The 12,717-nt window shown below is 46.9% G+C and overlaps 1 protein-coding gene across 1 annotated transcript in view; it reads left to right on the top strand.

The window, feature by feature from the left end:
- The window catches only part of SLC2A4 (solute carrier family 2 member 4), a 49,061-nt gene that overhangs the window by 30,942 nt on the left and 5,402 nt on the right, over positions 1-12,717 (top strand). The window contains exons 5-9 of the mRNA XM_082197728.1: positions 2,048-2,163; positions 4,998-5,160; positions 7,010-7,197; positions 8,898-9,002; positions 11,715-11,816. Coding sequence (XP_082053854.1) covers positions 2,048-2,163; positions 4,998-5,160; positions 7,010-7,197; positions 8,898-9,002; positions 11,715-11,816 — 674 coding nt within the window. The remainder of the gene's footprint in view (positions 1-2,047; positions 2,164-4,997; positions 5,161-7,009; positions 7,198-8,897; positions 9,003-11,714; positions 11,817-12,717) is intronic.

The raw sequence follows: 12,717 nt of genomic DNA, 5'->3' as shown, positions 1-12,717 counted from the left end.
AATACATAGGCAGATAATGATGAAATTATTGTGAGGTTTAATAAGTGAACTGTTTATATTTGGACAACTTTTCTGCTGTACTTTATTAGGAGGAGAAAAAGAACAATTTCCTTAATAACAATTTAAACAATTTGTTTAACTAAAACAATAGCATTATAGCCCATGTATCCATGCTTGTTAACTGCTGTGGTTAAACATTTTTTTTAAAAAAAAAACCTTAGACTGAGTTTTAGCACACATGAAAAACTTAAAACAAATCCTTATTTCCTGATGAATAGCCTTTGGATGATAATGTAACTTAAACAGAAAACTATCTTTAGAAAGATTTTTCTCCGAAAGCATTTTATTTTAAAAATCCGATTTAAATTAAAAAAAAATCCGATTTAAATTTTAAAAAATCCGATTTAATTTTTTTTAAAAAAATCCGATTTCTTTGATTTAAAAAATAATAATAATTGATTTTTATCCACCCTGAACTGGAGCATCATTCATTTCATGGTAGACCCACCCCTGGGAGAAATTAGCCTACAAACGTCTACGATTAAGTTTGCCCTGCCCCCTTTTGACTCTGGCTCCGCCCACCATGGCCATGTGGTTCCCTGGGACTCGAAAAAGCTTCCCCAAAGCGACTGCTGGTTTGTTCCCTGTGTGACTCAGCCGGAAATCATCCTCTGAGGCTGGACATAACGTGACAAACTCCCAGACGCAGAGAGGGAACATTTGAGTAACGGCCGCAGCAGACGAGAATCTTGGATGAACCTTTGGACTGAAGAGTCATCGCTACCCGTCAGCAAGACTGGATGCGTGCCCAGGGACACGGTGCCAAGGCAGAAAACTGCGTCTTGTGAAGAATAAAATGGGGCGCTTCCTTTCCCACCCTGTTTTGGGGCTTCCTGGAGTCATCTGTGGAAGGAAGCTGGGCTCATTTAGCAAGGGGGAGAAAAGGCATTCTCTGTTTGCCTGGACAGTCTTGCCAGAGTGGCGCATGCTCTGGTTATCTCCCGCTTGGACTACTGCCATGCGCTCTACGTGGGGCTACCTTTGAAGGTGACCTGGAAACTGCAACTAATCCAGAATGCGGCAGCTAGACTGGGGACTGGGAGCGGTCGCCGAGACCACATAACACCGGTCCTGAGAGATCTGCATTGGCTCCCAGTACATTTCCAAGCACAATTCCAAGTGTTGGTGCTGACCTTGAAAGCCCTAAACGGCCTTGGTCCTGTATACAGTGGACGTTCAGGTTGCGAACGTGATCCATGCAGAATGCACATTCGCAACCGCAGCAGCGCGTCTGCACATGCGCGGGTTGTGACTCGGCGCTTCTGCACATGTGCAAAGCTCGATTTAGCACTTCTGCGCATGCGCGACCGCCGAAACCCGGAAGTGACCCACTTCAGTACTTCTGGGTTTCGGCGCATCCATATCCCAAACACGCGCAACTTGAAGCGTCTGTAACCCGAGGCATGACTATAATCCAGAATGCGGCAGCCAGACTGGAGACTGGGAGCGGCCGCCGAGACCACATACCACCGTTCCAGAAAGACCTACATTGGTTCCCAGGACGTTTCCGAGCACAATTCAAAGTGTTGGTGCTGACCTTGAAAGCCCTAAACAGCCTCAAACCTGGAGAAGCGTCTCCACCTCCATCGTTCTGCCCGGACACTGAGGTCCAGCTCCGAGGGCCTTTTGGCGGTTCCCTCCCTACGAGAAGTGAGGTTACAGGGAACCAGGTAGAGGGCCTTCTCGGTGGTGGCCCCTGCCATGTGGAACGCCCTCCCACCAGATGTCCAGGAAATAAGCATCTGACTTTTAGAAGACATCTGAAGGCAGCCCTGTTTAGGGAAGTTTTGAATGTTTGATGCATTACTGTATTTTAATATTTTGCTGGAAGCCGCCCAGAGTGGCTGGGGAAGCCCAGCCAGATGGGCGGGGAATAAATAAATTATTATTAGTATTCCAGTTCTGTGATTCTTCTGACGGCAGCTCCTGTTTTGTCACATTCTTCTGGCTGTTTCCCAGACTGATCCTATGTTTCCTCCCATCCCAGGATTTGCTTCAGGTCTGGTGCCCATGTACGTGGGAGAAATCTCCCCCACCAACCTTCGTGGGGCGCTAGGCACACTGAATCAGCTGGCCATCGTCATCGGCATTCTCATTGCCCAGGTAAAGAACAATTCCCCCCTCTCTCCCTCACACACACAAGTAGCGTAGAATCCGAGGACTGTCGAGCGGGAAGGGACCTCGGGTCATCTAGCCCAACCCCAACAGTCCGGAAACCACCATTGGCCAGATTCTAGGAAAATGAAAGGGCTCTGTTAATGGGATTCATCCATTCCAGACTTTGGAAAACAACCCCTAAAACAGAAGTTTAACATGAATCTTGCTATCTAACGAGACCATTGATCCATAAAATGAAAGCAAAAAAAGCAATGTACTGCAGTCACACAATCAGTCAGTCGGTAGCTGAACTGGGTTCCACACAGTCACAAGAACAACAACAACAAAAAGCCACAAAAACAAATATGCAAAATAACAGACAGACCTCAGCGCAACACTCAAAACGGAAGTGTGGCACTCAAAGCAGAGCTTGTTCTGCTCCCGAAAAAAGTTCGCAAACCGGAACACTTACTTCCTGGTTTGCAGTGTTTGGGTTCCAGGTTGTTTGAGTACCAAGGCGTTTGAGAACCAAGGCGTTTGAGAACCAAGGTACCACTGTAATCTCTTTGTTGAGTTTTCTGATGCAGTGACAGACTATACAGGGTTTTTTATTATTATTATTATTATTATTATTATTATTATTATTATTATTATTATTAATACCCCACCCTCCCCAGCCAGAGCCAGGCTCGGGGTAGCTAACACCAATAAAATCACAGTAAAAACATAATATGGGGAAAAGAGAAGGGAAAAACAAACAAAACCAATTTAAAACACAGCTGAAAATGCAATTTAAAATGCAGGCTCATTTTAAAGTAGCTGATTAATCAAGACCGTAAGGGGAGGGAAACATAAGGGTCAGACCAAGTGCAAACCAAAGACCAGGCGGAACAGCTCCGTCTTGCAGGCCCTGCAGAAAGATGTCAAGTCCCGCAGGGCCCTGGTCTCTTGGGACAGAGCGTTCCACCAAGTCGGGGCCAGTACTGAAAAGGCCCTGTCCGTAGTTGAGACCAATCTAACCACCTTGCAACTTAGGACCTCCAAGGTGTTGTCATTTGTGGACCTCTCCACGGGGCAGACCAGGAGAGGCGGTCCCGTAGGTACGAGGGTCCTAGGCCAGTGAGGGGGCAGACCCCAATATGAGGGTCAAGGGACTGCATGACCGCTGTCCGTTTCTTCTAACCCACGTTGGGTGACTGACACTTCCCCAGGCAATCGGAGTACAAGTCGCGCCGGACGGGGGGCCTGTGAAAACCTTTAAGGAAGTTGTGGGGAGGTAGACAGACAGCTCCAGAGAGGGATTTGGCTGCCAGACAGAACCTATTTCTGCGCTGTCTTGTTTGGTCAAAAGGAAGAGGCCAGGTCTCTCCTCTATGCTTGCCTGGCCTGGCATTCAAAACAGAAAGGGGCGTCTCAGTTTTTGAAATCCGCCCCAAGTCATTGGAATAGGGTGGATTAGAAAATATATTCAGTATCTGCTCATAGCTCAGAACTGAAAGAGCCTGGGGCATTTAAGAATATGAGAAGATCCCTGCTGGTTCAGTCCAATGGCCTTAATAATAATAATAATAATAATAATAATAATAATAATAATAATAATAATTTCACACAGCATAGCCATCTTTGCTGGTAGCCCTCTCCTCCTCTATGAAGTTGTCCAGTCCTCTTAAAACCATCCAAATTAGTCGGCATCACTTTTTCCTGTGGGAAGGAGTTCCGCAGTTTAACTATGCAGCCGTACCTTGGATCTCAAACGCCTTGGTTTCCAAACAAAGTGGCTCCCAAACGATCGAAACCCAGAAGTGAGTGTTCCCGCAGCCAATCAAAAGCCGTGCTTTGATTTCTGAACGTTTTGGAAGTCAAACGGACTTCCGGAACGGATTCCATTCGACTTCTGAGGTACGACTGTATCTCTGTGTGTCCGCAAAAAGTATGGGGTATCGCATTATCGGGGGAAATTGGCTAAGGATATGAAGGCTGTTGCTGAGGGGTCAGCAAACTTTTTCAGCAGGGGGCCGGTCCACTGTCCCTCAGACCTTGTTGGGGGCCGGACTATATTTTGAAGGGGGGGGGGAATTAACGAATTCCTATGCCCCACAAATAACCCAGAGATGCATTTTAAATAAAAGGACACATTTTACTCAGGTAAAAACACACTGATTCCCGGACCGTCCGCGGGCCGGATTGAGAAGGGGATTGGGCCGGATCCAGCCCCCAGGCCTCAGTTTGCCTACCCATTCAGTGGTTCTCAACCCGTGGGTCCCCAGATGTTGTCGGACTACAACTCCCATCATTCCTAGCCAGCATGACTAGTGGTCAGGGATGATGGGCGTTGTAGTCCAACAACATCTGGGGACCCACAAGTTGAGAACCACTGCATCTAGCTGATGGCTTTGTGGAAATCTGGTGCCCTGACATTCTCTGTTGAAAATTCAAATGTTTGGCATCGTCTGGAATCATGTTTACAACTACAGTGGTACCTCAGGTTACATACGCTTCAGGTTACAGACTCCGCTAACCCAGAAATAGTGCTTCAGGTTAAGAACTTTGCTTCAGGATGAGAACAGAAATCGTGCTCCAGCGGCAGCAGGAGGCCCCATTAGCTAAAGTGGTGCTTCAGGTTAAGAACAGTTTCAGGTTAAGAACGGACCTCCGGAACGAATTAAGTACTTAACCCGAGGTACCACTGTATGGCTGAAAACCTCCTTCCTGTGTTTTCTGTTCTGTCCAGAATGGGGTGTGCTGGGAGGGTGTGTTCACTGGAATCTGCAAAATCTGTTTTGAAAAATGAATGAAACGCGAAACATGTCAGGGGTCTAACTGGCTTTTTTGTGCAACAGGTGTTTGGTTTGGACAGTCTCCTGGGCACAAGTGAGCTGTGGCCGCTCTTGTTGGGTATTTCGGTCGTCCCTTCCATCCTCCAGCTCCTGATGTTCCCCTTCTGTCCGGAGAGCCCACGATATCTCTACATCATCCGCAACAAGGAGTCCAAGGCCAAAGAAAGTGAGATCTCGCCGTTTCCTTTCCCTCTGCCTTTTCCCATTCATAGAACCGTAGAATTGTCGAGTTAGAGAGTTGTTGTTGTTTAGTCGTTTATTCATGTCCGACTCTTCGTGACCCCCTGGACCAGAGCACGCCAGGCACTCCTGTCTTCCACTGCCTCCCGCAGTTTGGTCAAACTCATGCTGGTCTCTTCGAGAACACTGTCCCACCATCTCGTCCTCCGTCATCCCCTTCTCCTTGTGCTCTCCATCTTTACCAACATCAGGGTCTTTTCCAGGGAGTCTTCTCTTCTCATGAGGTGGCCAAAGTCTTGGAGCCTCAGCTTCAGGATCTGTCCTTCCAGGGAGCACTCAGGGCTGATTTCCTTCAGAATGGAGAGGTTTGATCTTCTTGCAGTCCATGGGACTCTCAAGAGTCTCCTCCAGCACCAGAATTCAAAAGCATCCATTCTTGGGTGATCAGCCTTCTTTGTGGTCCAACTCTCACTTCCATCCATCACTACTGGGAAAACCAGAGCTTTAACTATACGGACCTTTGTTGGCAAGGTGATGTCTCTGCTTTTTAAGATGCTATCTAGGTTTTTCATTGCTTTTCTCCCAAGAAGCAGGCGTCTTTTAATTTCGTGGCTGCTGTCACCATCTGCAGTGATCATGGAGCCCAAGAAAGTAAAATCTCTCACTGCCTCCATTTCTTCCCGAGTTAGAGAGGGATCCCCACAAAGTTCTCTAGCCCAGCCCCCGGCAATGCAAGCGTTACACTTAATTCATGTGACCACAACATCATTTTTTTAATTTTTAAATAGATTTTATTTTTTAAAAAAATTGGGGGGAAAGACCACGGTTAATTTCAGATACCTTTTAATTCAAACTGAAAAGTTAACCTAAATCAAAATGCGGACCAGGAAGAAAAAAGGGGTGGGAAAGGTGAAGGGAAAAGAAGAAAAGGTAAGAAAGAGAAAAGAAAAATAGAGAACTTCTGATTTTTTTTGTCTGTCAGCTATAAACAGAAAATTATTCAACGCATCCACTCCCAACAAATCCACTTTCTATAAACCTTATCTTCAATCTTCAAACCAAGATATCATAACTCCATTTTCTTTCTCACGTAAAACGCCTATACTATAAGAAGTTTCCAATCTTTAGTAAATGTTGGCGATGGTTTTTCTCTGATTAAACACATCAACTTTGCCATCTCGGCTAGGTCCAATCATTTTAAACCAGCCATTCCTCCATGGTGGGTAATGATGAATTTTCCCATCTTTGTGTATATAAGTATCTCACGGCTTGTAATCATATACAGTGGTACCTCGGGTTACATACGCTTCAGGTTACAGACTCCGCTAACCCAGAAATAGTGCTTCAGTTTAAGAACTTTGCTTCAGGATGAGAACAGAAATCGTGCTCCGGCAGTGCGACAGCAGCAGGAGGCCCCATTAGCTAAAGTGGTTCTTCAGGTTAAGAACAGTTTCAGGTTAAGTACGGACTTCCGGAATGAATTAAGTACTTAACCCGAGGTACCACTGTATCGAAAAAAAGTTCCATAGTCTTTTTTTCTAATTGTCTAGCCATCAGTCCCAGCAGGAAGAGTTCTGGTTCCAGCCGACCAACTCTACAATATCCTTTACGAGGCAAGGAGACCCAGAACTGCACACACAGTGCTCCAAATACAGTTGGGCCATAGATTCGAATCACGGCATTGTTCGATATTGGCAGTTTTCCGTTCGATCCTTCGCACGTAATCTTCCTTTCTTCACGTCTGCCGCCCCCTGAGCCTCCTATCTCTCTCGCTTCCCGTTCAACCTCCCCCGCCCCAAACACACAGTGACGCCCCCTCTTCTTTCCCCCTCCAGGTCTCAAGCGGCTGACCGGCCAGGTGGACGTGACCGCGGCTCTGACAGAGATGAAGGAAGAGAAGCGGAGGATGGATTTGGAGCGCAAAGTCTCCATCGCACAGCTCTTCCGCTGCCGTATCTACCGCCAGCCCCTGCTGATCGCCGTGGTCTTGCAGCTATCGCAGCAGCTCTCCGGCGTCAACGCGGTGAGTTTGCTGCAGGGGGAGGAAGAATAATAGAACTGTCGAGTTCTAAGGGACCCCGAGATATCATCTAGTCTAGCCCCCCGCAATGCTGGAGTCCCGCAAACCTCTGAAGGAGTCCGTTCCGCCACCGAACGGCTCTGACCGTGAGAAGGACGCGGGTGGCGCTGTGGTCTAAACCACGGAGCCTCTTGGGCTTGCTGATCAGAAGGTCGGTGGTTCGAATCCCTGTGACAGAGTGAGCTCCCGTTGCTCCATCCCAGCTCCTGCCAACCTAGCAGTTCGAAAGCATGCCAGTGCGAGTGGAGAAATAGGTACAGTCATACCTCGGGTTACAGACACTTCAGGTTGTGTTTTTTTGGGTTACGGACCCGCCGAAACCCGGAAATACCAGAACAGGTTTCAGAGGCCACACATGCGCAGAAGTGCTAAATTGTGCCTTGCGCATGCGCAGAAGCGCCAAATTGCAACCTGCGTGTGCACAAACGTGCTGCTGCGGCTTGCGAACGCTGTGGGTTGCATCCTGCACGGATCACGTTCGCAACCCGAACGTCCACTGTACTGCTGCGGCGGGAAGGTAAACGGCGTTTCCATGTGCTCTAGTTTCCATCACGGTGTCCTGTTGCGCCAGAAGCAGTTTAGTCCTGCTGGCCGCATGACCTGGAAAGCTGTCTGCAGACAAGCGCTGGCTCCCTCGGCCTGAAAGCAAGATGAGCGCCACAACCCCATAGTCGCCTTTGACTGGACTTAACCGTCCAGGGGTCTTTTACCTTTTTTACCGTGAGAAAGTTCTTCCTGAGGTTTAGTCAGGATCTCCTTTCTCGTGATGGTTCAGATCCTACCTTCTGGAGCAGGAGAAAACCAGTTTGCTTCGCTCCCCATTCTCAAAGAGGGGGACAATTGCCTCCCTCCAGTCTGCAAGGACCTCCCCTATTCTCCCCAAAATTCGCAGGGATTATAGACAGAGGCTCTGAGATGACATCCGCAAGATCCTTTGACACCCTTGGGTGCAGCTCATCAGGCCCTGGAGATTTAAAGCAGCTATTCCCTTCGCCTGTTATCTTTGTCCATGGAACTGGAGGAGACTCTGGAGAGTCCCATGGACTGCAAGAAGATCCAACCTCTCCATTCTGAAGGAAATCAGCCCTGAGTGCTCACTGGAAGGATGGATCCTGAAGCTGAGGCTCCAAGACTTTGGCCACCTCATGGGAAGAGAAGACTCCCTGGAAAAGACCCTGATGTTGGGAAAGATGGAGGGTGCAAGGAGAAGGGGACGATGGAGGATGAGATGGTTGGACAGTGTTCTCAAAGCTACCAGCATGAGTCTGACCAAACTGCGGGAGGCAGTGGAAGACGGGAGGGCCTGGTGTGCTCTGGTCCAGGGGGTTACGAAGAGGCGGACACGACTAAACGAACAACAACAACATTCCCTTCGCATCTCTGTTCCTCTCTTGGGCCATAGCTCCCTCCCTGCATCACTCTATTCCAGACTGCTTTCATTTTTTGGGTGAAAAAAGAGACAAAGTAGGTGTTGAGCAGTTAAGAAGGTGTTGACCAGGAGCAGGAAAAGAAGTGGAATTTTTTTGTGGGGGGTGTTCGATGACTCGAAGGGGGCAGAGTTGGTCCAGCCATGAGGCAAGATGTCTTGGGCCAGCCCTGCTGGGGGACACTGTCATTTGACCGCTCTCTCTCTGCCCTCTTAGATATTCTATTACTCAACCGACATCTTCAGAAAGGCCGGCTTGGACAAACCCATCTTCGCCACCATCGGGGCTGGCGCCGTGAACACGGTGTTCACCGTTGTTTCGGTAAGAACTTCCCGCCGCTGTATCCGTGCCTGGCAAATCTTTTATTATATATATATATATATATATATATATATATATATATATATATTGACTTAAGAAAATTATACAGACAGCAAAACAAAGAAATTAACACTGCCTTCTACCGATAAGAAATAATAGTAACTATTACAATAATGAAAATACTAAAAATACATTTTCTTCCCCTTTGGAACTTCTATTCTGGTTACAATATATTACTATTCTATAAGAATCTATTATATCCTTTGCTGTCCCATATCTTATCTTATTTCCCAAATTCAACCTGTGAGATTTTCCCATCATAATATTTATTCTAGTTGCTTTAATAAAATAGAATAGCATGAAAACTGTTAAATTATAATTACTTCTTTTGCCCTTACACGCTTAACAATTGCCTATTAAGAGTTCTGCTTTAGCATCATATTTCTTCATGTATTCCCATTCTGTATAGAATTTTTGATTGGAGCAGCCCCTGATTCCTGCAGTCATTTTTGCCCGGCCAATCTTTATACGCATTTAATAAAAAGTAATAATAGCAATAAGGGACGCGGGTGGCGCTTTGGTCTAAACCACAGAGCCTAGGACTTGCCAATCAGAATGAACGAATTCCTATGCCCCAACGCTTCTAAATACCAGTTGCTGGAAACCACACGGGTGCTCTCGAGTTCAAATTGTGCTTGTAGTTTTCCCACAGGCCTCTGGCTAGCCCCTGTGAGAACAGGATGGTGGGCTAGGTGGGCAACTGGCCTGATGCAGGGGAATTCCTTTTATGTTCCCACAATGCACTGTGTGGTTTCCAGCAACTGGTATTCAGAAGCGTTGTGCCATAGCCAGTGTGGCTCGCAGTCTTTGATAGCTCCCTCCTGGATGAATTTGTCCGTTCCTTTCAAAGTTGGTGGCCCTTGTGGGAGGGAGTTCCACAGTTTAACTAGGTTCTGCATAATAATATCTGCCCTCCTTGTTGAGAAGGGTTAGGGTCCCCACTTCTCCTCCCTTCCCCCACCCCAGTGAGGACAGTTACAGGAGGTTAAAATCAGGGGTCAGCAAACTTTTTCAGCAGGGGGCCGGTCCACTGTCCCTCAGACCTTGTGGGGGGCCGGACTATATTTTGGAAAAAAAAAATGAACGAATTCCTATGCCCCACAAATAACCCAGAGATGCATTTCAAATAAAAGGACACATTCTACTCATGTATAAACATGTTGATTCCCGGACCGTCCGCGGATCGGATTGAGAAGGCGATTGGGCAACATCCTGCCCACGGGCCTTAGATTGCCTCCCCATGGGCTAAATGCATCTATGGGGCTGTTAAGGTGGCTGAACAGGACTTCACAGAAATTGTTGTCGTCATCTTATATCCTGCCCATCTGACTAGATTGCCCCAGCCACTCTGGGCAGCTTCCAACAGAATATAAATGAACACAACAAAACATCAAACATTAAAAGCTTCCCTAAACAGGGCTGCCTACAGAAGTCTTCTAAAAGTTTGGTAGTTATTTTTCTCTTTGACATCTGGTGGGAGAGCGTTCCACAGGGTGGGTGCCACCACCAAAAAGGCCCTCTGCCTGGTTCCCTGTAGCCTCGCTTCTCGCAGGGAGGGAACTGCCTGAAGGCCCTCAGAACTGGACCTCAGTGTCCAGGCTGAACGATGGGGGTGGAGATGCTCCTTCACGTATACAGGGCTGAGGCTGTTTAGTTGAAAAAGTCCCCGAGGGTCATTGGTTCACAACCCATGGGGCTACCGTGATACCTCTCCTTCCCTCTGGACCAGCGGTTCTCAACCTGTGGTCCCCAGATGTTGTTGGACTACAACTCCCATCATCCCTGAGCTCTGGCCTTGCTAGCTAGGGGTGATGGGAGTTGCCGTTCAACAACATCTGGGGACCCACAGGTTGAGAAAGGCTGCGAGTCTGGACCAATATGGTTGTCTCCCAGATGTTGCTTGCTGGACTATAACTCCCATCATTCCTGACCATTGGGCTATGCTGCTTGCTGGGAGTTGGAGTCCACCAATCTCTGGAAGGAGACACATTGGTTGCCTCCTGCTCTGCAAGGCCTTTGAGTGCCTCCCTCTTTCTGACTTCCACACACCTTTCTATATTCTCCGCATTTCTATAATCACATGTTTACCTTTTATCTTATTATAATGTTTCATCTTATTATTGGTAATTCAGTTCCTTATATTTACATTACAAAACATTTCAATTCAAACCTACAAACGTTTTCAGATGTTTACAATTTTCTTTCATATAAAGTATAAATTTGTTCCAGTCCTTTTGAAACAGTTTGTCACGCTGATTCCGGATCTTCCCCATCAGCTTGGCCATCTCTGCGTACTCCACCATCTTAACCTGCCAGTCTTCCAGTGTTGGGAGTTTTTGAGCCAGGAGTATCCTTGCAGCCGTTGTGGCATACATAAACATATTTACATCTCTTTTGTGTATTTCTTCTCCAATTAAACCTAATAAAAACGCCTCATTTTAAAACCTTTTTCAATTCATTATATATTATGTCCCAGAAGGCTTTCACTTTGGAGCAAGTCCACTACATATGGAGAAAATTCCCCTCCTTCTCCTTACATTTCCAACAACTTTTGTCTTGGTTTCTATACATTTTAGCGAGTTTGGCAGGTGTAATGTACCATCGATACATCATCTTAAATATATTTTCTTCATCTTTTCTTCTCTGCCCCAGGTGTTCCTGGTGGAGCGAGCCGGCCGGCGGACCTTGCATATGCTGGGATTGGCGGGGATGGCGGTGTGCGCCATCCTTATGACAGTGGCCCAGGGCTTGACGGTGAGTAACTGGGCAGAGGATGTAGCCCTTCATCGGCCTCAGACAGCCTTCACCCAGCTGGCGCCCTCCAGCTACCGTATTTTTTGCACCATAACACTCACTTTTTTCCTCCTAGAAAGTAAGGGGAAATGTCTGTGCGTGTTATGGAGGAAATGCCTACGGGTGGCATGCTTACGGATTTCCCTCCTCTAAAAACTATGTGCGTGTTATGGTCGGGTGCGTGTTATAGAGCGAAAAATACGGTACTTTGGACTACAAATCCCATCAACCAGATCCAGCATTGCGCTGGCTCTGGATGATGGGATTTGTAGTCCAAAACAGCTTGAGAGCACCAGGTTTGATGAGGCTCTAAGCTACTAAAGGTAATGGGGCCCTTTCTATGTCCAGCTGTCCTTTGTCCACAACAGATTGTAATTGTTTTTTTGTGTTGAATATATGCTATATGGTAAGGTTACCAGACAGTCCCCAGATTTACAAATCAGTCCCCCATACAAAATCCATTAAAGTTGAAAAATGTCCCCGGATTCATTGGAAAAAAAATCTGGTAACCTTACTATATGGTAATTTATGGACCTACTAGGTATCCAAAGCCATTTGCACATAACAAAAATATGTATTTTATCAAAGTAATTGTTACAACCACTCCATGCAGAATGTAGGCACCCTATACAGTGGTACCTCGGGTTACATACGCTTCAGGTTACATACGTTTCAGGTTACAGACTCCGCTAACCCAGAAATAGTATCTCAGGTTAAGCACTTTGCTTCAGGATGAGAACAGAAATCGTGCGGCTGCAGTAGGAGGCCCCATTAGCTAAAGTGGTGCTTCAGGTTAAGAACAGTTTCAGGTTAAGTACGGACCTCCGGAACGAATTAAGTACGTAACCAGAGGTACCACTGT

This window comes from Podarcis vaucheri (genome assembly GCF_965113315.1).
Source record: "Podarcis vaucheri genome assembly, chromosome: 13".
Taxonomy (NCBI): Eukaryota; Metazoa; Chordata; class Lepidosauria; order Squamata; family Lacertidae; genus Podarcis; species Podarcis vaucheri.
Note: the sequence above shows the minus strand (reverse complement) of the source record. Positions and strands in the feature narration are given on the sequence as shown.